This window comes from Bos indicus x Bos taurus, chromosome 13 (assembly GCF_003369695.1).
Source record: "Bos indicus x Bos taurus breed Angus x Brahman F1 hybrid chromosome 13, Bos_hybrid_MaternalHap_v2.0, whole genome shotgun sequence".
Lineage (NCBI taxonomy): Eukaryota > Metazoa > Chordata > Mammalia > Artiodactyla > Bovidae > Bos > Bos indicus x Bos taurus.
The window spans coordinates 72,830,271-72,854,958 of NC_040088.1; the positions used below are offsets into that span (position 1 = coordinate 72,830,271).

General features: G+C 44.1%; 1 protein-coding gene across 3 annotated transcripts in view; it reads right to left on the minus strand.

Moving 5' to 3' along the window:
- Positions 1-24,688, minus strand: part of LOC113903700 (ninein-like protein) — a 96,684-nt gene that overhangs the window by 48,736 nt on the left and 23,260 nt on the right. For all 3 annotated transcript variants that reach the window (XM_027560260.1, XM_027560261.1, XM_027560262.1), the window contains 2 exons: positions 10,164-10,577; positions 2,133-2,229 (listed from right to left, as the gene is read on the minus strand). In XM_027560260.1, the coding sequence (XP_027416061.1) occupies positions 2,133-2,229; positions 10,164-10,346 (280 nt within the window). In that variant the 5' untranslated portion in view covers positions 10,347-10,577. The remainder of the gene's footprint in view (positions 1-2,132; positions 2,230-10,163; positions 10,578-24,688) is intronic.

A 24,688-nucleotide genomic window follows, 5' to 3' on the forward strand; every position in this document is an offset into this window, starting at 1 on the left:
AACATTTCATGCAAAGATGGGCTCGATAAAGGACAGAAATGGTATGGACCTAAAAGAAGCAGACAATATTAAGAAGAGGTGGCAAGAATACACAGAAGAACTGTACAAAAAAGATCTTCAAGACCAAGATAATCACGATGGTATGATCACTCACACAGAGCCAGACATCCTAGAATGTGAAGTCACGTGGGCCCTAGAAAGCCAAAGCTAGTGGAGGTGATGGAATTCCAGTTGAGCTATTCCAAATCCTGAAAGATGATGCTGTGAAAGTGCTGCACTCAATATGCCAGCAAATTTGGAAAACTCAGCAGTGGCCACAGGACTGGAAAAGGTCTGTTTTCATTCCAATCCCAAAGAAAGGCAATGCCAAACAATGCTCAAACTACTGCACAATTGCACTCATCTCACATGCTAGTAAAGTAATGCTCAAAATTCTCCAAGCCAGGCTTCAGCAATACGTGAACTGTGAACTTCCAGATGTTCAAGCTGGTTTTAGAAAAGGCAGAGGAACCAGAGATCAAATTGCCAACATCTGCTGGATCATTGAAAAAGCAAGAGAGTTCCAGAAAAACATCTATTTCTGCTTTATTGACTATGCCAAAGCCTTTGACTGTGTGGATCACAATAAACTGTGGAAAATTCTCAAAGAGATGGGACTACCAGACCACCTGACCTGCCTCTTGAGAAACCTATATGCAGGTCAGGAAGCAACAGTTAGAACTGGACATGGAAAAATAGACTGGTTCCAAATAGGAAAAGGAGTTCATCAAGGCTGTATACTGTCACCCTGCTTATTTAACTTATATGCAGAGTACACCCAGAGAAACGCGGGGCTGGAAGAAGCACAAGCTGGAATCAATATTGCTGGGAGAAATATGAATAACCTCAGATATGCAGATGACACCACCCTTATGCAGAAAGTGAAGAGGAACTAAAAAGCCTCTTGATGAAAGTGAAAGTGGAGAGTGAAAAAGTTGGCTTAAAGCTCAACATCCAGAAAACGAAGATCATGGCATCTGGTCCCATCACTTCATGAGAAATAGATGGGGAAACAGTGGAAACAGTGTCAGACTTTATTTTTTGGGGCTCCAAAATCTCTCCAGATGGTGATTGCAGCCATGAAACTAAAAGACGCTTACTCCTTGGGAGGAAAGTTATGACCAACCTAGATAGCATATTAAAAAGCAGAGACATTACTTTGCCAACAAAGGTCTGTCTAGTCAAGGCTATGGTTTTTCCAGTAGTCATGTATGGATGTGAGTTGGACTGTAAAGAAAGCTGAGTGCCTAAGAATTGATGCTTTTGAACTGTGGTGTTGGAGAAGACTCTTGAGAGTCCCTTGGACTGCAAGGAGACCCAACCAGTGCATTCTGAAGGAGATCAGCCCTGGGATTTCTTTGGAAGGAATGATGCTAAAGCTGAAACTCCAGTACTTTGGCCACCTCATGCGAAGAGTTGACTCATTGGAAAAGACTCTGATGCTGGGAGGGATTGGGGGCAGGAGGAGAAGGGGACGACAGAGGATGAGATGGCTGGATGGCATCACTGACTTATGGACGTGAGTTTGAGTGAACTCCAGGAGTTGGTGATGGACGGGGAGGCTGGGTGTGCTGCGATTCATGGGGTCACAAAGAGTTGGACACGACTGAATGACTGAACTGAATTGAACTGAACTGAACTGAAGGAGGCCATGGGCACCTCCAATCTTTAGCCAGTGGGTCAGAAGCACAAGGTGACAAGCTGGGCTTGAGATTGTTGTCTGAAGGCAGTGCGGTCTTAGCCTGTGGGGTCTGCAGCTGTGTCCAGGGAGATGGTGTCAGAATGGAGTTGAACTGCAGTACACCTAGCTGGTGTTGCAAAATGGCCTGATGCAGGGGAAACTACAGAGATCTAGTGACCAGAAGTGCCAGGGTATGCAGAGGATTTTGTGCAGTGCAGAAGAAAACACAAGACTTTCCCCTTACAGAACCATTGAACAAATAAGGAAGCCAAATAAGAAAACACCCAGGTGCTGGTCCCAGTCCATGCAGCTGGGGAACATAGACCTGCTGCGTTGTTCAGGTACAACTTCATACTCCAGAAGTCACAGAATCACAGAAAAAGATGTAAAGAAGACCAGAAAGGCCTCTTACCTGACTCCAAAGACCCACTGTCTTCATCTGAGGAGGCAAGACCAGACTGGGATGACAACACAGCTATGAAACCGTCCTTAAATTCCTCGAAGTTAACCTGTGAATTTGAGAAAAGTGGTCAACACTGCTTTCCACAAGCCACATACGTAACACACTGGGCTTTGAGGTTTTCTCAGATGGAAGATCTTATATTGCCTTCAGCACTGAGGACATTTATTTTTTCAAATATTTCAGTTCAGTTCAGTTCAGTTCAGTTCATTCACTCAGTTGTGTCCGACTCTTTGTGACCCCATGAATCGCAGCACGCCAGGCCTCCCTGTCCATCACCAACTCCCGGAGTTCACTCAAACTCACGTCCATTGAGTCAGTGATGCGATCCAGCCATCTCATCCTCTGTTGTCCCCTTCTCCTCCTGCCCCCAATCGCTCTCAGCATCAGAGTCTTTTCCAATGAGTCAACTCTATGCATGAGGTGGCCAAAGTACTGGAGTTTCAGCTTTAGCATCATTCCTTCCAAAGAACACCCAGGACCTATCTCCTTTAGAATGGACTGGTTGGATATCCTTGCAAATATTTACTTAAGGTTTTAAAAAACTGAAGATATAGTAAGGCAATTAAAAGTGAATCATATATAGCTTTTATTATGTTGAGGTATGTTCCTTCTATTCCTGCTTTCTGGAGAGTTTTTATTATAAATGGATGTTGAATTTTGTCAAAGGCTTTCTCTGCATCTATTGAGATAAGCATATGGCTTTTATTTTTCAATTTGTTAATGTGGTGTATTACATTGATTGATTTACGGATATTGAAGAATCCTTGCATCCCTGGGATAAAGCCCACTTGGTCGTGGTGTATGATCTTTTTAATGTATTGTTGGATTATGATTGCTAGAATTTTGTTAAGGATTTTTGCATCTCTGTTCATCAGTGATATTGGCCTGTAGTTTTCTTTTTTTGTGGCATCTTTGTCACGTTTTGGTATTAGGGTGATGCTGGCCTCATAGAATGAGTTTGGAAGTTTACCCTCCTCTGCAATTTTCTGGAAGAGTTTGAGTAGGATAGGTGTTAGCTCTTCTCTAAATTTTTGGTAGAATTCAGCCGTGAAGCCGTCTAGTCCTGGGCTTTTGTTTGCTGGAAGATTTCTGATTACAGTTTCAATTTCCGTGCTTGTGATGGGTCTGTTAAGATTTTCTATTTCTTCCTGGTTCAGTTTTGGAAAGTTGTACTTTTCTAAGAATTTGTCCATTTCTTCTAAGTTGTTCATTTTATTGGAATATAATTGCTGATAGTAGTCTCTTATGATCCTTTGTATTTCTGTGCTGTCTGTTGTGATCTTTCCATTTTCATTTCTAATTTTATTGATTTGATTTTTCACCCTTTGTTTCTTGATGAGTTTGGCTAATGGTTTGTCAATTTTATTTATCCTCTCAAATAACCAGCTTTTGGCTTTGTTGATTTTTGCTATGGTCTCTTTTGTTTCTTTTGCATTTATTTCTGCCCTAATTTTTAAGACTTCTTTCCTTCTGCTAGCCCTGGGGTTCTTCATTTCTTCCTTTTCTAGTTGCTTTAGGTGTAGAGTTAGGTTATTTATTTGACTTTTTTCTTGTTTCTTGAGGTATGCCTGTATTGCTATGAACTTTCCTCTTAGCACTGCTTTTAAAGTGTCCCACAGGTTTTGGGTTGTTGTGTTTTCATTTTCATTCGTTTCTATGCATATTTTGATTTCTTTTTTGATTTCTTCTGTGATTTGTTGGTTATTCAGCAGCGTGTTGTTCAGCCTCCATATGTTGAAATTTTTAATAGTTTTCCTCCTATAATTGAGATCTAATCTTACTGCATTGTGGTCAGAAAAGATGCTTGGAGTGATTTCAATTTTTTTGAATTTACCAAGGCTAGATTTATGGCCCAGGATGTGATCTATCCTGGAGAAGGTTCCGTGTGCTCTTGAGAAAAAGATGAAATTCATTGTTTTGGGGTGAAATGTCCTATAGATATCAATTAGGTCTAACTGGTCTATTGTATCATTTAAAATTTGTGTTTCCTTGTTAATTTTCTGTTTAGTTGATCTATCCATAGGTGTGAGTGGGGTATTAAAGTCTCCCACTAGAACACTTTCTAACACCATACACAGAAATAAACTCAAAATGGATTAAAGATCTAAACGTAAGACCAGAAACTATAAAACTCCTAGAGGACAACAGAGGCAAAACACTCTCTGACATACATCACAGCAGGATCCTCTATGACCCACCTCCCAGAATATTGGAAATAAAAGCAAAAATAAACAAATGGGACCTAATTAACCTTAAAAGCTTCTGCACAACAAAGGAAACTATAAGCAAGGTGAAAAGACAGCCTTCAGAATGGGAGAAAATAATAGCAAATGAAGCAACTGACAAACAACTAATCTCAAAAATATACAACTCCTGCAGCTCAATTCCAGAAAAATAAAAGACCCAATCAAAAAATGGGCCAAAAAGCTAAAGAGGCATTTCTCCAGAGAAGACATACAGATGGCTAACAAACACATGAAAAGATGCTCAACATCACTCATTATCAGAGAAATGCAAATCAAAACCACTATGAGGTACCATTTCACGCCAGTCAGAATGGCTGCGATCCAAAAGCCTACAAGCAATAAATGCTGGAGAGGGTGTGGAGAAAAGGGAACCCTCTTACGCTGTTGGTGGGAATGCAAACTAGTACAGCCACTATGGAGAACAGTGTGGAGATTCCTTAAAGAACTGGAAATAGAACTGCCTTATGACCCAGCAATCCCACTGCTGGGCGTACACACCGAGGAAACCAGAATTGAAAGAGACACGTGTACCCCAATGTTCATCGCAGCACTGTTTATAATAGCCAGGACATGGAAGCAACCTAGATGTCCATCAGCAGATGAATGGATAAGAAAGCTGTGGTACATATACACAATGGAGTATTACTCAGCCATTAAAAAGAATATATTTGAATCAGTTCTAATGAGGTGGATGAAACTGGAGCCTGTTATACAGAGTGAAGTAAGCCAGAAAGAAAAACACTAATGCATATATATGGAATTTAGAAAGATGGTAACGATAACCCTGTATATGAGACAGCAAAAGAGACACAGATGTATAGAACAGTCTTTTGGACTCTGTGGGAGAGGGAGAGGGTGGGATGATTTGGGAGAAATACATTGAAACATGTATATCATATAAGAAACAAATCGCCAGTCCAGGTTCGATACAGGATACAGGATGCTTGGGGCTGGTGCATTGGGATGACCCAGAGGGATGGTACGGGGAGGGAGGTGGGAGGGGGGTTCAGGATGGGGAACACGTGTATACCCGTGGCGGATTTATGTTGATGTGTGGCAAAACCAATACAATATTGTAAAGTAATTAGCCTCCAATTAAAATAAATAAATTTAAATTTTAAAAAAAGAGTGAGTCATAAGCCCTTCACCAAAAAACACTATTAACAACTCCATAAAAGGAAGTTAGATAACATAATTAGAAAAAAGGTGCAGAAAAGACGTGTCTGATGACCACAAACATTAACACACAAAGAAATACCCATGCCTTCACTACCCACCATGAAAGAGAACATGCCAGCATGTAGGCTAGTCCTCCACCAAGGTTCCTTTCCTGATTAAATCCCCCGCCCCTACACTGGGGGCAAAAAAAAGCTCTGAACAGTCACATATATGTCCCAAGAGTTTCTCTGGAGTATACGCACCTAAGAATGGGATTGCTGAGTCACAGAATATACATTCATATCCTCTCGGTAAATTGAATCTTTTGTCACTATACAATGCCGACCCTCTTCAGTTCAGTAATGCTTTTTACCCTAGAGACTAGCTTTCTTATGGAGCTTGAAGCTTTCATATTAACCAGTTTTACCCTCTTCAGGGACAACACAAAGCCTGTCTGATACTTTTGTGCCTTTGTTATCATTTATTTTAACTCCTTACAAGATATTTTTGTTTTATATAGTCAGTGTTCATTTAGAATTATTCAAATATTTTCCACCTTGTTTTTCATTTCTTCCTTCATTTCCAACCTTCTGCCTGGGATAGTTCTCCATCTATTTGAAATAGATCTTTGAGACTTGCGTGTTTTCTTAAGTATGCTGGTGCTAAGCTCTTTTAGTGTGATTGTCTGAAATGTTTTAATTTCACTTTGATTCTTTTTTCAGCAAAAACATAATTTATTAAAAGAATATTGGAAATGATCCAGATGTGCCTAAAGAAAATGGGTAAATAAACTGTGATTCAGTCAGACAATGAAAGACGACAACAGGGGGAAATAAAACACTGACAGAGACAACATATTGACACTGACCGACACTATCTGAATATAGATTGCAGACATGATACTGAGTGAAAGAACCAGAGGATGCACTGAGCATGTGCTGTATACATCCACCTGTATATAGTTCAGAAACAGGCAAACAAATCTATGCTCTTCTCATCAAGATGGCCAGAGGGACTACAGAGGCACCTGAGGAGGGATGCAGGATGCTGGGGGCCCAGGTATGCTTGGAACGGATGTTCACTGAGCTGCACACTTCCCAACTCTTTTCTCTACCTGTACTTCACCTGAAGTCACACAGAAAGAAATCAACACAAGAGATACTTGTAGGTCAAAATGTCACCGGAATATGCTAGAAAAGCAGGCCTGGGGCTGTAGGTCCAAGCGTGCTTCCCACACCTGGCACAGAACTCGAATGAGCACATTTCTATTGCTGCCTCTGAGCACTAAACGCAGCTGTTGGCTGTGGAACGTCTCTACCTGGGTTACACACGTATCAGACTTGAAGGTGGACTGCTCATATGTGTGTTTATCTTCTGGCTCCCCAACTAGCTAACACATTGTAAATACTCAACAAATGTCTATCAGATGTGTTGATCTCTATATCCTTTCAAAACTGAGCAGAATTCACCTTCTCAAGGAGACATTCTTTCACCCTTCTACTTTTTTAAAAAAAAAGTTCTATTGATTTACTTTTGGCTGTGCTGGGTCTTCTTGCTGCATGCAGGCTTTCTCCATTTGTGGCGAGTGGGGGCTACTCTTCCCTGTGCTGTATGGACTTACCATTCTAGTAGCCCTCACTGGAAGGTGGGCGTGAATTTGCTAAACTGCTAATATGACAAAGTCTGAAGCCTCTTCTCTCTTTTTTAGGATGATGCATCAATTTCATCAGGTGGATCTATTAATGTATTGTTGTTCAGTCACAAGTCATGTCCAAATTTTTGCGACCCCATGGACTGCAACACACCAGGCTTCCCTTGTCCCTCACCATCTCTCAGAGTTTGCTCGAGTTCATGTCATGTTGGTGATGCCATCCAACCATCTCATTCTTTGTTGTCCCCTTCTCCTCCCCACCCTTAATCTTTCCCAGCATCCGAGTCTTTTCCAATGAGTTGGCTCTTCCCATCGGTAGCCAGAGTACTGGAGCTTCAGCTTCAGCATCAGTCCTTCCAATGAATATTCCAGGTTGATTTCCTTTAGGATTGACTGGTTTGATCTCCTTTTGATTCAAAAATCTTCTCCAGCACCACAATTCAAAAGCATCAATTCTTTGGCACTCAGCCTTCTTTATGATTCAACTCTCACATCCATACATGACTGCTGGAAAAACCACTGCCTTGACTATATGGACCTTAACTAAGCTCATACTGAAAAGGCTGTGTCCAGACTTTTGCCATGTGGATCAATACTAGAAAGAATATTCTTGCATAGCTTTCATCTCACAGAGATATTATATTGCTTTCATTTTACACTCCTACCTTCTAGATGTTGCCTAGCACATAATAAGTGCTCAAAAATACTTGTTGAGGGACTTCCCTGGTAGTCCAGTGACTAAGACTCCAAGCTCCCAATGCAGGGGACCCAGCTCCACCGCTGGTCAGGGAACTAGATCTCACATGCCGCAGCTAAGAGTTTGAATGCCCCACCTAAAGATCCCACATGTCACAGGGAAGACTGGTGCAGCGAAATAAATAAATAAATATTTTAAAAAAACACCTTGTTGACTACATGGGAGCGGAATGAAACGGACATTTTGTCTGATCCAATCTCAGATTTCTATTGCATCTTTGATAATACTTATCAGCTTTCTTCTGAGCCATCAAACAGGAGGGGATTTGGGAATTCTCTGGTGGTTCAGTGGTTAGGACTCTGCACTCCCACAGCCAAGAGCCCAGGTTCAACCCCTCGTTGGGGAACTAAGATCCCACAAGCTGTGTAGCGTTAACAACAACAACAAAAAAGAAAGCAGGAGGGAATCTGATGGCTGAGTGTGCTGCTGTTTTATCTGATACCATTTGACTGTGTTTCTGTGTCCTCTCCCATCACAGCTCACAAACGGAGGAGGGGCCAGGATAAAAAACATCAAGGAAACCAGATAAGCTGTTTATGCTGTTTTATCCAGTGGTGATTTTCACAAATGTGCCTTTTGCTCACCTAGCCCTTGAATGCAATTCCAGGTGATATCAAGAGGGGCTAGGACATGAGCGATCAAAATCACACCTGATTTTTTTCCTGGCCACACCACGAATGGCATGTGGCATCTTAGTTCACCAGCCAGGGATGGAACAAGTCCCCCCTGCAGTGGAAGCACGGAGTCTTAACCGCTGGACCATGAGGGAAGTTCCCACACCTGAGCCTTAAGTCCATAAAGAAAAAGCAGTAGAGGGGAAGGTGACCGAGCAGGGTAAGGCGGGCGTGTGAGGCAGAGTCCTCCTCGCCGCAGGAGCAGCTCTGCTGACAGCACTGACCACCCGGGCTCTGGGGGAGTAACAGGAGTCAGATTCGCCTAGAAGCTCCCCCGGGGCCAGCAGAGAGGGGTTTTAGGTTGTTCTTCAAGAACCAACTCAGGCTGGAATTTTTTTTCTCATTCAAAATGAGACCAGTTTTACTAAGTTCTGTGGGGGGAAAAATACTCTTCCTTCAAAGGTAAGATGAAGTGCCTGTAATTATAGGCACTGCTTTTTTATTTCTGTTTTTTTTTTTTTTTTTTCAGTCTGTGGGATCTCAATTTCCAAACCAGGGATTGAACCCGGGCCCATATTCCTAACTACTGGACCACTAGGGAATTCCCAGGCTCTGGTTTTAAAATGAACATGCGTACCTCCCTGGTGGTCTCGTGGTTAAGAATCCACCTGCCAACGGAATGGACATGGGGTTCGATCCCTGGTCTAGGTAGATCCCTCATGCTGTGGGGCAACTAAGCCCAAGCACCACAACTACTGAGCCTGTACTCTCAAGCCGAGGCTCTGCAACAGAAACCACTGCAATGAGGAACGAAGAACAGCCCCTACTTGCTGCAACTGGAGAAAGCCTACACGCAGCAACGACAGAGGGCAGCAAAAAAAAAAAAAAAAAATTCATTATTACAAGCATAAAATGAATATGTTACATCTGGACACATTTAAGAAACAGAACACCAAGAAGCTTCTCAGTGTTCCCCTCAGGAAAGCAAGGCGTGCTCCAGGCTTCAGATGACCTTTCTAGGCGACCTTGAACTTCCTAGAGAAAAGAACTCCACGCACACTTTCTTCCTATCTGGGACAGATACACTCAGAGGGCACCTCTGAAGGCAGGAAGCCTTCGTTCCTGCAACAGCAACGTGCGATGTTTTGTCCAGCTGCTGGACAAATTTCACTGGGCAATTTTATGAGACAATCTGCCTTCGAGGTACTTCGAAGCTGCCTCTGAATGACCCAGCACGTGAGCTGTACACAGACCACTGTGCTTTGTGAACCATCCATAACAACCTTCCACTCCCCGGACAAATCAGCCGTTAAACATCTTTCTGGAAAAACGGAACAAAAACAAATCTCTGGAAGTTACTACGCTTAAAAAAGGGCAATCTTAAGAAACCCCTTTCTACAACACAAGAGTTCCATAAAAGGAAAAATGGCATCCCATTTCCTCCTAACTTTCCTTTGATGAGTATCTCTAGTCAACTGGTGTTTCTCAGACGCCCATAGCTGTCACCACGGGCTCTCCATGCTTTTCTCTGTGAGAATGAAGTCCAGTACCCACCCTGGCAAACTGGTTGTTTCCGAGAAGTGTGTGCAGGAGGACAGGCAGCTGTTTTTCCAGATGGAGCTTCAGGCAGAGCTGGGTCAGCTCCTCCCGGTCCAAGAAGCCTGTCCCCGTGGTGTCACAGCTGCTGTAGACGTCCCTAAGTTGTGAAACGTAGTGGTTCTCTTCCTCTTTGTCCATCCCATCGCAGGCCACGTGCGGGACAGGAAGACGCCGCGCCGTTGGACTGGCCCTCGCTTCCCTCCACTGTCCTGGGGCGCCAGGCAGTGTGGTCCAGGGCAGGGTAAGAGCTGGGGTGTGGGCACCAGGGTCTGCTCAGGGTGCGCAAGGCTGGAGGAGGTCAGTGAGGCTAGAGACGTGTTTGCAGGGAATCCATCCTCTACTGGCTTGAAAAACCAGAATTACTTTGTTCTGTTAAAAAAAAAAAAAAAAAGTACCTAATACAGAATAATCAGGAAAAAAACAGGTAAGTATAAAGAGGACCAAAGTCATCCAAAATTTCATCACCTAAAAAAATATCATTATTACTATTTTGGCAAATATTCACTCTGTGTTTTTCTCTATGCACTTACACACAGGACCTGCTGGGTGCCTGGCACTCCTGCCCTAGGATTCCAGTCTTGGGCAGAACTCAGGTGTGGGGCTGGAGGTCAGAGGGCACCGAAAGCCCTCTCAAGAGAAGTGATGAGCCAGCCCTATCCTGAGGGGGCTCGCTGGACCATAGCCCCCTCCCAATTCCACTCACGGGCTGATTCAGGGGCGAGGGCCCCCACCCTTGGCCCACTGTTACCCCAGTCATGCCAGCTTTGCACATCACAGTTGAGTCCTGGCCATTCAGAAACACTTCTTTTCCTCTCCTTTCCCTCATCCCTAGGAAACTGAGACCCTGACCCAACAGAGCAGGTGCTTTGTCTTCGGCCATCCAGGCATACGCCATTGGTGATTCAGACCAGCATCCTACAGGTCAGGCACAAAAGACCCTTCAGGCGCCCTTTGCTAGGACACTTCCTAACCTCCATCCAAGATAAGGGCCAGACTGGCTGGCGTCCCGGACCTGCTCCCCGGCCGCTGGGGAGGGGACCCGTGATGGGGGACACCCCTTCGTCCCTCCACGCCCCTGTGGCGTGCTGCGCCCCTCGAGGGACCAAGCGTGGGCGATCGACTGTCCTCGCCACAGGCCGGGAGGGTCAGCTGGGTCCCTGGTGATGCCTCCCCACTTCCTCGCTTTGTGGGTTGCCGCTGCCCCAACTCCTTATGCTGGCTTTAGGCTTCCCAGGTGATGCTAGTGGTAAAGAACCTGCCTGCCAATGCAGGAGATGTAATTATGAGATGTGTGCTGGATCCCTGGGTTGGGAAGATCCCCTGGAGAAGGAAATGGCTACCCACTCCAGCATTCTTGCCTGGAGAATCCTCATGGACAGAGGAGCCTGGCATGCTATATACTGTCCAAGGGGTCGCAAAAAGTTAGACACAACTGAAGTGACTTAAGCACAGCACAATACTGATTTCAAAACGCTGGGAAAACTATTGGGAGAAAGGAGTCACTGCTTCGGGTCACAGGAGCCATCCTTCTACCCCAGGATGGGGGTCTTTTTTCAGCCAAGATTCAACATGGCAAACCTCAGCGCTGAGATGGGGCAGGAAGGTTTGGAAAAACTGAAAGGGTGCCTCCACCTGGGATATATGCCAGGGCTCATCAACCACGCTGATGTCCCTGGCCTCCCCAAGACTCGAGAGTCCTAGAAAAGGGCAGGACAAGTCACTGGACACTCTAAACACCTCGGAACTATGACATCTTTTCTACTGTGCTCATCACACCACAAAGGACAGCAGAATCACCATCCTGCACATGGGTCCCCAGGTTCCCAGTTGCTCAAATCCTGTTTCCAGAAATGTTTTCCCTCCCTCCCTCCTGATGGGGAAAAGGGATCAACCCAAACACAGAACAAGAAGGTGAGAAGAAGGGCTTTACCCTGTCCCTCCCAGCAGGGAGCCAGGAGTATATTACTCCAACTCTGTTCAGACTCCCCAGCCTGTGTATGGGGTCAAAGAACGCTGTCCCCTAGAATCCCCACGCAGGACCCTGGAAGGGAGACAGAGGGGACCCTCAGGCGGGGTCCGGTGCCCTGCACTGCCCACCCTTGGCACCCAGGCCTACTCACCTGTGAAGTGCAGGCCTCACAGCCAAGTGATCCTTATAAATAATAGAACGTCCAAGGCCCTCTTCAGTTTCTCTCTTCACCCAAGCTAAATTATTTAATCCTTTCTAGATTCTACAAATACATAAAGGTCCGCGCATGGAAATCACTAGAAAGACCAGCCACATTCAACGTTCCAGATAAAGAGGAGCCATTGGCTTATTCCGGTTTGATTATTTTGAAGTTGGAATCTGTAGATTCTCAGTAATTTGAATGCTATAAAACTTTATTTAAAATTGGAGCATAAACTTTGCTACCAGGTGAGGCAAAAACCCTGTTTTCATCCTGGGGAGAAAAACCTGCCCTCAAACAAGCTGAACACTGGTTAAGAAACAGTGGTTGACCAGCACTCTGCAGGACCACGCAGCCCTCTGGAGGCCATGAGGGAAGGTGTAGGTTTGCATTTAACTGGAGCACAGCGATGAAGGAATTTAATCCATGGCCCTGGAAATCTGCTGGGTATCAAGACAGGGAGAAGGACTATGGCCTCTCACAAGCAGCTGGGTGTGCTGTGTGGAACCAGAGCATTGCAACCCAGAACAACTCCAAACAAGGTCCTCCAAAAAATCCTGTAAAAGTGTGCCAACCCAGAACAAGCAGCACCAAGGTCGCATTCTAGATGGCATGTTCTGTATCTGGAGAGATGTTACAACTCTGATTAAATATTGAAGCCCAGCCTTGGGTTCCAGAAAAGCAGGTCTGGGCACCATGTCAAATAGCCTTGGGATTGGTAATCAAACTTCACACTTCAGCAGTTCTGAGCTATAAGGATTAATCTCTGCATTAGCTGTTTTCATGGCTTTTTTTCTTATTTTTCAAAACATATACTATTCACTTACTTTGCCAAGGTCAGCCCCATCTCAGCGATAAAGCTTGAGAGGCCATCACTTTTATCAAAGGGATTTTCCAATCCCAACAATATAAAAAAAGCTGATGCATCATTTAATTGGCGATTAACATAGTATTTGCTCTTCCTACAAAGTAGTTATTTAGACTGGGCAAAAACTTCGCACTTCCAAAAGATTTTTTTTTTTTTTTTAATTTATTTGGCTGCACCAGGTATTAGTTGTGGCACATGGGAATTTTTAGTTGCAGCATTTGGGATCTGGTTCCCTGACCAGGGATCTAACTCAGGCACCCTGGACTTGGGATCAGAGAGTCTTAGCCACTGGACCACCAGGGAAGTCTCCCTAAAGATTTTTATAATCACATGTACTTATATTCATGCTGGGATTATAGCCATACTCCCAGTGGTTATAAAACATCTACATAATTAGTTGATATATATCTTGCCTGGAAAATCCCATGGATGGAGGAGCCTGGTAGGCTGCAATCCATGGGGCTGCTAAGAGTTGGACATGACTGAGCGACTTCACTTTCACTTTTCACTTTCATGCACTGGAGAAGGAAATGGCAACCCACTCCAGTGTTCTTGCCTGGAGAATCCCAGGGACGGGGCAGCCTGGTGGGCTGCCGTCTATGGAGTCACACAGAGTCGGACACAACTGAGGTGACTTAGCAGCAGCAGCAGCATACATGAGGTTATCCACATAAGGTTCTACATATAAAAATGAGCTTCTCTATGTGTATCACTATATGTATGCAAATACAGAAAACCTTACTCTCAGTATCAATATCAGCTTCTACCTTAAATTCAACTAGCAAATTCTACCATAAAGAAAGCAATAGTTTCTCTTCTTTACTAAAAGTAGCCAGTAGCAGTGTAGAAGAAATGATGGAACTGGAATACTACAATTTTGAATCCCTAGTGTCAGAGCTGATAGGCTACAGATCATCAATGTGTGAGTAAAAACAGCTGGTGCGGGGGGAACTCCCCTGGTGGCCCAGGGGTGAAGACTCCTAATGCAGGGGGCACATGCCACACTGCAAAGCCAAAAAAATTTTTAAATGAGAAACGGGGGAATGGTGATGTCATGCAAAGTGGCAGGGGAGGAAACTCCACCAGAGCAAAACTGAGCCGTATAGAGGGACTGGAAGGAACTATTTGAAACTCTAGAACCAGATCAGACACAGCAAGGTGGTGAAAACAGGCTGTTGATCTCTGTAAGAGAGCGGTGAGCAGGAGCCAGTCACCACCCTCAACGCCGTGGGGACCAGAGCCATGAGGACAGCAGCCCAGAGTCCTTTGGCTGGAACAAGAGCGGGCAATCTGGACCATGTCACCCAAAATCTGGAATTGTGTGTTTTGTTGGTGACTGAGGACGTGGAGCAGATTCTGGCCTTGGGGTCAGCTTCCTTGGGCTGCAGTACTTCCCTCAGAGCATCTCTGTTATTGCTGTTTAGTCCCTCAGTCATATCTGACTCTTTGTGACCCCATGGACTGTAGTCTGCCAGGCTCTTCTGCCCATGGGATTTTACCGGCAAGAATACTAGAGTGGGTTGCCATTTCCCTCTCCAGGGGATCTTCCTGACTCAGGGAGCCTGCATCTCCTGCATTGGCAGGCGGGTTCTTTATCAGAGCCACAGGGGAAGCCCTCAGAGCATCTAGGAGAAGGCTAAGACGAGCAGGAAGACTGCAGGGGAGGCGTTTGTCAGGTCACTGACTGGCTGCAGACATCGCAGAATGGAAACGTCAGTCACCACGCACAACAAAGAACACACTTTGCAAAAATAGCTTCGAAAAGTCACAAAGACAACTGTAGTCCTCGACTAATAAAAATCATTAATGTCTGAGGTGTGGGAGAATCAGAACGTCCAGATTTCAACAAAAACTTACATAGCATACAAAGACACGCACATACTGGAGTCTTTTTTTACAGTAGAATTTTTTTATTTAAGGCAGTGTGGTCCATTTAATTTAATTTAATTTTGTCTGCACTTCACGGCTTGTGAGATCTTAGGTCCCTGACCAGGGATAGAACCTGATCCCTCTGCAATGGAAGCACAGAGTCCTAACTGCTAGACTGTCAGGGAATTCCCTATACTAGAATTTCTAAATTTAACTTTCTGCACTTCTACCCAAATATTAAACAGCAGTTGCATGGTATAAGCAGTGATAAATTTTCCTTCTGAAGGAACCACAGTGAGTGCAATGGAAGGGCATTTGCTAAAACAGACTTCTGATTCTAAAGACCCCCAAAATAATTTGGGGTTTATCCAGTTTAATCATTGCTGCCCAATCTCCCTCAACATGATGACTTTTTTCAAGGTTTAAAAAAAAATTATTTTAATTGCAGGATTTACAATATTGTGGTGGTTTTTGCCATACATAGACATGAATCAGCCATGGGTGCATATGTGTCCTCCCATCCTGAACCCCAATCCCACCTCCCTCCCCACCCCATCCCTCTAGGTTGTCCCAGAGCACTGGCTTTGAGTGCCCTGCTTCATGCAGCAAACTTGATCTGGTCATCTATTTTACATATGGTAATGCACATGTGTCAATGCTATTCTCTCAAATCATCCCACCCTCACCTTTCCCCACATAGTTCAAAAGTCTGTTGTTTAATCTGTGTCTCTTTTGCTGCCTTGCATATAGGATCGTCATTACCGTCTTTCTAAATTCCATATATGTGCATTAGTATACTGTATTGCTGTTTCTCTGACTTACTTCACTCTGTATAATAGGCTCCAGTTTCATCTGCCTCATTAGAACTGACTCTCATGTGCTCCTTCTTATAGCTAAGTAATATTCCATTGTGCATATGTACCACAACTTCCTTGTCCATTCATCTGCTGATGGACATGTAGGTTGCTTCTGTGTCCGAGCTATTGTAAACAGTGCTGCGATGAACACTGGGGCACGTGTGTCTGTCTCAGTTCTGGTTTCCTCAGTGTGTATCCCCGGCAGTGGGACTGCTGGGTCATATGGCAGTTCAGTACCATGAATTTTTAAAGAAATCTGTCACCTAGCTGCATTTGTTATAGTAGATGGCCATTGTACCAACGTAGTACGTAACAGCTCGTTATCTCAATGAGCATAAACTTGAATTTTCAACACCGAGCAGGCCTGGCAGTCACGGTCCACCCTTGCTGTCTTCCTCACGTGGACTCTTATTGGCTGCTTTATGAGTGATTTCTGTAACCTTGTTATTCAGTCCAGATTTCCCAAGGATAATCTACTTTGCCTGTGACCCTCAATCTGAGAATAATGTTACAGAATATCAGAGTCAGAAAAGGGTGGTCCCAAAGGGTGCCATTCAATCACCCATTTCACACATGAGGACCTGGTATCATACACTTAAGTACAGAGGTAGATTTCCTCAGTCGGCTGAAGAACGTGGATGGAGCGGACAAGCGCGAAGGCAGGCTGGGAAGGGAACATCTCCTGCCGCTCCAAGTGTGTGGTGCTTCCTTAGCCTCAAGGTGAGACCCTCTATCAGGGAAACCCCTGCCGATGCTTATAACTGTATACACTGTATACAGCTCAGTGACCAAGGAGCAGCCCCATGGACTCCCCACTGTCTTCTTCTCCTGTCTTAGACTTTGATGGTTTTCAAGATGTACCAATCAGGTAAACCCAGGCAGCTGGAGCTGCTCATGCTGACCATTCACAGCTCCATCCTCTGTCTCAATGGCATCAAGTTAGTAGGTTAAAATCTGCTCTGGGAGGACTATTTACACCACAGTCATTGGAAAATGCTTCAAAGTAGGACTTTGGGGGACAGTGGGAAAGATCTGTTAGTATACCACATTACTGGCTAAAATGTAAAGACTGATCATATCAAGCTTTGATAGAGACGTGGAGCAACTGGAATGCTCAGAACTTGTTAGTAGGGGTATAGCTGACACAACAGCTCTAAAAACCTGCTCAGTTTTATCTTCCAAAGCTAAATACATATCCACCCTACAACATGGCAATTCGACACCGAGGATCCAACTCAATAGAAACCATAGATTTGTGCACCAAAAGACATGCTTTCTTAAGCAACATTATTCATTGTACCCTAAACCAGAAGCAATCCAAACATCCATCAATAGTAAAAATATAAGTGGAGACTTCCCTGGTAGTCCAGTGGTTAGGACTCTGCGCTTCCACTGCAGGGGACGTGGGTTCAATCCCTGGTGGAGAAACTAGGGTCCTTCAAGCCATGTGGCCAAAACCAAACAAACAAAAGTAAAAATAAGTAATTTGAGGCATATTCTGGGAAACTGTAAAGCCATGGAAAGGAATGAGCCACATAACAACCCTGATCTTATAAACATGATGGAAGAAGCAGATATTGCAAGACTCCACTTGCATTAAGTTGAAGAGAAGAAAAAATTAACCTGCAGTGTTAGAAGTTAAGATAGCGAGACTTCCTTGGTAGTCCAGTGGTTAAGAATCCGCCTGACAATGCAGGGGACATGCGTTCGGTTCCTCATCTAGGAAGATTCCACATGTCACAGGGCAACTGAGCCCATGCTTCACAACTACTGAGCCCGCGTGCCCTAGAGCCCATAATCCTCAACAAGAAAAGGCACCACAGTGCGAAGCCTGGGCACTGAAACTAGAGAGCAGAGCCCCCCCTCACCACAACTAGAGAAAGCCCACTAGCAGCAATGAAAACTCAGCACTGACCAAAAAAAAAGGAAGAAAGAAAATGCTATCCAAAAAATTGATTAGCCATATTAAAAAGAAAAAAAAAAGAATACCCATCTCATTCTTTTCAGCAAATTCCAGAAGAATCAGAAATTTTAACCAAAAAAAAAAAAAAAAAGTAATCTATGAAACATCTAGAATGAAATACAGCTTCTTCATCATCCTTAAAAGAGTGGGAAGTGTGGGGAGTTTGCTTAAAAGTCAAAATTTCTATGAACAAAATAATAAAGTCAGAAGATAAATGCCAAACAACAACAACAACAAAACAACAAGGTACTATTCATTGGGTGACTTAAAACAACAGAAATGTATTTTCTCACAGTCCTGGAGGCTAGAAGTCCAGGATCAAGGTGCTGGCAGAGCTGGTTTCTTCTGGGATGTCTGTCCTTCCTGCTGTGTCCTCATGTGGGCGTCCCTGTGTGTATGTGTCTGGATCCTAATCTCCTTTTCTTACAAGGACACAGTCACACCAGACCAGGGCCACCTGCTGGGCTGCACCTGGAGGCCAACAGGCCCTGTAGCTCAGCTGTGGGACCAAAGAAAGACCGCAGATACAATGATGGAGACATCTACAGTGTATCGGACAGAGGCCCTTTCAAGTCCGAAGCACAAGGTCCTCAGGAGTTCTGCTGCCACTCTTGGGATGACCCAGCTAGTAGGCCTGGTCACGAAGCAGCTGTGAGGCCTCAGTTAAAGTGCTTCAGCTCTTGGAGCCTGGGCTTCCTGAGACATCAGACAAGGAGGCCAAACCTCACGGCCCAAGGCACCTTCATCCTCTGACATCCTGGTTCTCTCAGGTCCATCACCACATCTTTGGGCTCCATTCATCACTGAGCAGGAGTCCAGGGAATGAGGTCTCAGGGACACAGGCCTCAGGGGCCACACTTCTTACACCTAGAACCCTGGAACCAGTCTCACCACAGACACTGTCTCCTGGCTCCCTCTGGCCTTTGCACAGAGTCTGGGTCAACATCTGCTCAGTCTCCCGTTCTCTCTTCCCTTCTTTTTCTGGACTGGAGAGAAGGCAACATGAATTGTTCTTTGACATCCACGCAAACGTTGGCAGAAGTGCATTATGCACCATTAGCAGCAAACCAATTATATAACCAGAGGTACAGTGCACAGTGCATGGCGGCCAAACAGACCTGTCTCAAACATCAAAAGGGAAACGCCCTGACACTTCAGAGCTCCAGAGTTGCCTGTTCAACTACATTTGTGTCATTCTTTCCAACCAACTTCACAGTGTCCTCAACGCACTGAAATGTTTTTAAAAATGTGCCTACGTGGAAAATGTTGAAAGCCAGGTCAGTCTCAGGACACAAATGACAGTATTTATAAGACTCTAGCCCAGCTCACTGTACACATGGCCATCCACAAACACGTAGCCAAAGATGAAAATGATGTGGATCAGAAATGGAATCAAAGCTGACAGAACAGTGAAAAAGAACATATATTAATAAACAATCCAATGTAATGTAACAGAGGGCCCTGGTCTCTCTTTTCCAAACACTTTGGATCATATCACATTTACTCAAAAGAGCCTAAAAAAAAGAAAGAAAGAAGAGGGACTGCCCAACAGACACAGAAAAGTGAATGCACAAAGCCACTGCCCTTAAGCCTTTTCTTTTCTCCCTTTCCCACTCAAGTAAAAAATCTACCAGAAGAATATGTAATATGTAAAATGTAATGTGTGATCCTCTGGGTTTGTAAGGCCGACTGCTCCTTTACCCTATTAATCAAACACTGAAGTGGATTCCAGAGATTTTATTCCAGCTGGGTTGGCACAACTCAAGAGAGACACCATCTGCCCACGATCTTCTGTGGGAATCAGGAGGCCTCCATGCCCAGCCACGGCCTTTGGGGTGGAGCTTACTCAGCCAGGCCTGGAAACGCTCCCTTAGAAGACTGGAACAGGCCTCCTGGAAAGATCTACACCCAGGAGAGATGAACAGGGGACGAGCAGGTCCTGGGAAAAGGAAGGAAACACAGAGGAATTCAACCAGTCCTCTGGTCGATCCTCACAGCTTCGGCGGCAGGTTTGGGAAGCGCCCCCCCCGGTGCACTGTTAACCTGGGGACCCAGCAAATGAGCAACTTCACCTCTGAAAAGAGCCCCCTGAAACAGGGCAGCCCCACACTGACTCATCTCCCCACTTCTGCATGGAAGGATGAGGGCCTCGGGGACCTGACGTGCCTTCCTGCTGTCGGATGTTATCTCCCATCCTTGATTTATGTTAGAATCTCTTTTTTTTAAATTATTATTATTTTTTAATTATTCATTTGGCTGTGCTGGGTCTTAGTTGAGGCACGTGGGATCTTCAGTCTTCATTGCGGCACTCAGGATCTTTAGTTGCGGCATGTGGGATCAAGTTCCCTGACCAGGGATCAAACCTGGGCCGCCTGTATTGGAAGCTCAGAGTCTTAGCCACTAGACCACCTGGGAAGTCCCTACGCTAGAAACTGGCCTCAGAAGTACTTTGGGAAAAGAAGTGCGTGATCTAAGGCACAGGCTGGAAGAATGGCATTTTAAAGGGAGCCGTGCATTGACGGGCCACGGGGGTCCTGACTTCTCTGAGCATCTGTGTCCCTAACTGGTGGCCTGTGGGCAACAACAGGGAAGGTATTTTCTCATTGCCTTTACGATGAGAGACACTTTATATATAACTAATCAATAGCTGTGCTGGGGTTCCGATGCCGCGTGCAGGCTTTCTCTTTACGGCAATCGGGGGCTACTCTTCACTGCAGTGCAGGGCTTCTGTTGCAGAGCACAGGCTCTAGGTGCACGGGTTTCAGCAGTTACAGCTTGTGGGCTTAGTTGTCTCTCGGCATGTGGGATCCTCCCGGACTAGGAATCAAACTGGTTCCCCTGCAATGGCAGGCAGATTCTCATCCACTGTACCACCAGGGAAGTCCACTTAGAGACAACTTTGAAAAAAAGAATCATCCCATGGCAAAGATGCTTCCCTCTGATTCAGTGGCGGTGCAAACTGGCCTGAAGTAAATCCAACTGGGTTCGCACGAAAACATGGGTCACGAGGAAAGCCAGGATGAGACCTCAATCTTTTAAAGAAAAACACAGGCTGTGCACCCCAGATTGTGTGTGCCTGGGTGGAGAAGGGCTGGATGTTTTATGCCGGAACTTAATGTTCTTTTCATTGGTGCCTGTTCTACTCTAAACATACCCACTAAGTTAATGTTATTTATTACAGCTTTTATTTCTATAGTTAATTCTTTTATAAGCTATTACAGCCTTGTGAATATTAATAGTTCAGCTTGCTGACAACATCCTAAGTCAAAACCACAGGTTGAGATGAATACAGATGTTGTTTGGTTCCCAAGAAGGCCAATTTGTTCCAGTTCACTCACACACCAGGTGGAGCAGCTAAAACTTGGATAGAAAAAAACAGTTTTGATAGCTTGCCAAGTTTGGGGCAACCATAGCAACTGAAAAATGAGTGAGGAATCCCCCCAAAAAAGAGAAGGAAAGACAGAAAGCCCCCAATTCTGCAAATGCTACCTAATTCACCAGACAACCCAACTATGCGTGTGTGGAGCAACCGCCAAGCAGCTAAGTCAAGAATAAGAGAACTGATGGACTTCCTTGGCGGTCCAGGGGTTAAGAATCCTCCTTCCGACACAGGGGACTTGGGTTCGATCCCTGGTCGGGGAACTAGATCCCACATGCCATGGGCAACCTAGCGTGCATGCCACAGTGAAAGACCCTGCATGCCACAACTAAGACCAACACAGCCAAATAAATAAATACTTTTTAACGAAAAGAATAAAAGAACTGAAATGAGATTTGAGCTGCTGCCCAGAGGCAGAGTTTTCAGTATGAATCCAATAGCGCTGCCTACTAAAACAACACAAATGGACACTCTTCAGAGGAATATAACAGAAACTTCCCTCTCCATGATACACCTTCACAATGTCCAGGACATAGTCCACAATCACTCACAAAAATGAAGAACCAGGACAGAGTAAGAGAAGTCAAAACCAGAGATTAACCTCAAAATGAGTGAGATGTTGGAATCAGCTGCCTTAGAATCCTTTGCCAGCTTAATTATACTCAAGGATGTGAAAAAAAAGATTCTCCTAATGAATGCACACATAGAAAACCTCAGCAGAGAAAGAGAAACAATAAAACAGCCAAATGGAAATTTGAGAACTAAAAAAACCCGTAATATCTGAAATTTTAAAATTCAAATAAAGGGCTTAATAGCAGAATGGATATGATAGAGGGAAAAAGTCAGAGAACTTGAAGACAGATGAATAGAAATCATCCAATCTTAAGAATAGAGAAAAGGAAATTATTTAAAGATTAGCCTCAGGGATTAAAAAGATAATTTTCAGAAGTCTAGCATACATCCTAGGAGGAGAAGAGAGGGAATTAGGCAGAAAAACAGACTGAAGAACAAACGGCAAAGATTATCCCAAATTTGGTGAAAAACAAAAATGTACAGATTCAAGAAACTTAGTAAACCCCATTTAGCATAAAAGTTAATAAAACTACACCCAGGCACATCACAGCCAAACTGATGAAAAGCAACATAAGGAGAAAACCTTGAAAACATCCAGAGAAAAACAACACATCACATATAAGGACACAATAATTCAAAATGATTGTTGACTTCTCAGAAATAATGGGCTCCAGAGGACTGTGTAACTTCATCTTTAACATGCTTAAAAACAACAACAAAAAGAAAACTCTGTCCAACTAAAATTCTGTACACCAAAAATATCCTTCAAGTGATCTTGTCTTCTTTGCGGCATGTGAACTCTTAGCTGTGACATGTGAGATGTAGTTCCCTGACCAGGGATGGAACCCAGGCTCCCTGCATTGGGAGCACAGACCACCAGGGAAGTCCTCAAATGCATTTTCAATTAAAAAAACAAACTGAGAGAACTGCAAATAGCCTTGTGCTAAAAGAAATGCTTTAGTTGAAGAGAAATTATGCCAGATGGAAATTTATATTTTTAGAAAGGAATAAACAGAATCCAAAAAACCAAATATCTGATTAAAATGAGAGAAAAAAGCTGTAAACTTGGAAAAAATACAACTAAAGTTAAAAAAAAAAACCACTGTCTTGTCAAATTTGTAAGATATGTGGATGTAATCCATGTAACATCTATACTATCAAGGTGGGTGAGATGGGGGTACACATTTGCAGGATTTCTATATTACATGTGAAGTGGCAGAATATCAATTCCAAATAAATTATGAAAAGTTAAGTCCACAAAAACACCTGCACACAAATGTTTAGAGCAGCTTAATTCATAATTGCCAAAACTTGTTAATAACCAAAATACCCTCCAGTAAGTGAATAGAGAGACTTCTCTGGCAGTACAGTGGTTCAGATTCCATGCTCCAGATGCAAGGGACAAAGATGCAAGGGTTCAATCCCTGGCTGGGGAACCAAGATCCAGTATGACACACAGCATGGCCAAAAAAAGATAAACTGGAGTACATCCATACAACAGAATATTATCCATCACTTTAAAAAAATGAGCTAGCAAACGTGAAAAGACTTGGAAGAACTTTAAATGCACATTCAGTTCAGTTCAGTTCAGTCGCTCAGTCGTGTCTGACTCTTTGCGACCCCATGAGTCGCAGCACGCCAGGCCTCCCTGTCCAACACCAACTCCCGGAGTTCACTCAGACTCATGTCCAGCGAGTCAGTGATACCATCCAGCCATCTCATCCTCTGTCGTCCCCTTCTCCTCCTGCCCCCAATCCCTCCCAGCATCAGAGTCTTTTCCAATGAGTCAACTCTTCGCATGAGGTGGCCAAAGTACTGGAGCTTCAGCTTCAGCATCATTCCTTCCAAAGAAATCCCAGGGCTGATCTCCTTCAGAATGGACTGGTTGGATCTCCTCGCAGTCCAAGGGACTCTCAAGAGTCTTCTCCAACACCACAGTTTAAAGGCATCAATTCTTCGGCGCTCAGCCTTCTTCACAGTCCAACTCTCACATCCGTACATGACCACAGGAAAAACCATAGCCTTGGCTAAACGGACCTTTGTTGGCAAAGTAATGTGTCTGCTTTTGAATATAAGACAATCTAAAAAGGCCACATAGTATATAATTCCAAATATATGATATTCTGGAAAAAGTAACACTGTTGAGACAGTGAAAAAGATCAGTGGTTGCTAGGGGTGGGGACAAGGCATGGATGAACAGACAGAGCACAGGGGATTTAAGGAACTGAAACGTCTCTGCACGATACTGTAAAGGTGCAAACATGTTATTACACATTTCCAAAACCCATAAGGTGTAAAACAGGGAGTGAGCCCTAGTGTAAACTCTGGACTCTGGGTGATCATGGTATCAATGTAGATTTGTCAACTACAACCACAGTGGTGAGGGATGGGGTGGGAGAAGTATTGGGTTGGCTAAAAAGTTTGTTTGGGTTTTTCCATAAGATATTACAGAATATTCAGATTTGTCAACTACAACCATAGTAGAAGCTATGGGGTGGGAGAAGTATTGGGTTGGCTAAAAAGTTTGTTTGGGTTTTTCCATAAGATATTACAGAAAAACATGAACGAACTTGTTGGCTAACCCAATATATGGGAACTCTCTGCACTGTCTATTCAATTTTGCTGCAAACCTAAAAGTGCTCTAAAACAGAAAGTCTATTAGTTTTTTTAAAGAAAACAGAAACAATGGTTGGATAAAATACTGAAACATGCTATAATACTTAGGACTCTTGAGAACATTATACCAAGCGAAAGAAGCCAGTCATAAAAACCACATATAGTATGATTTCATGTATATGAAATG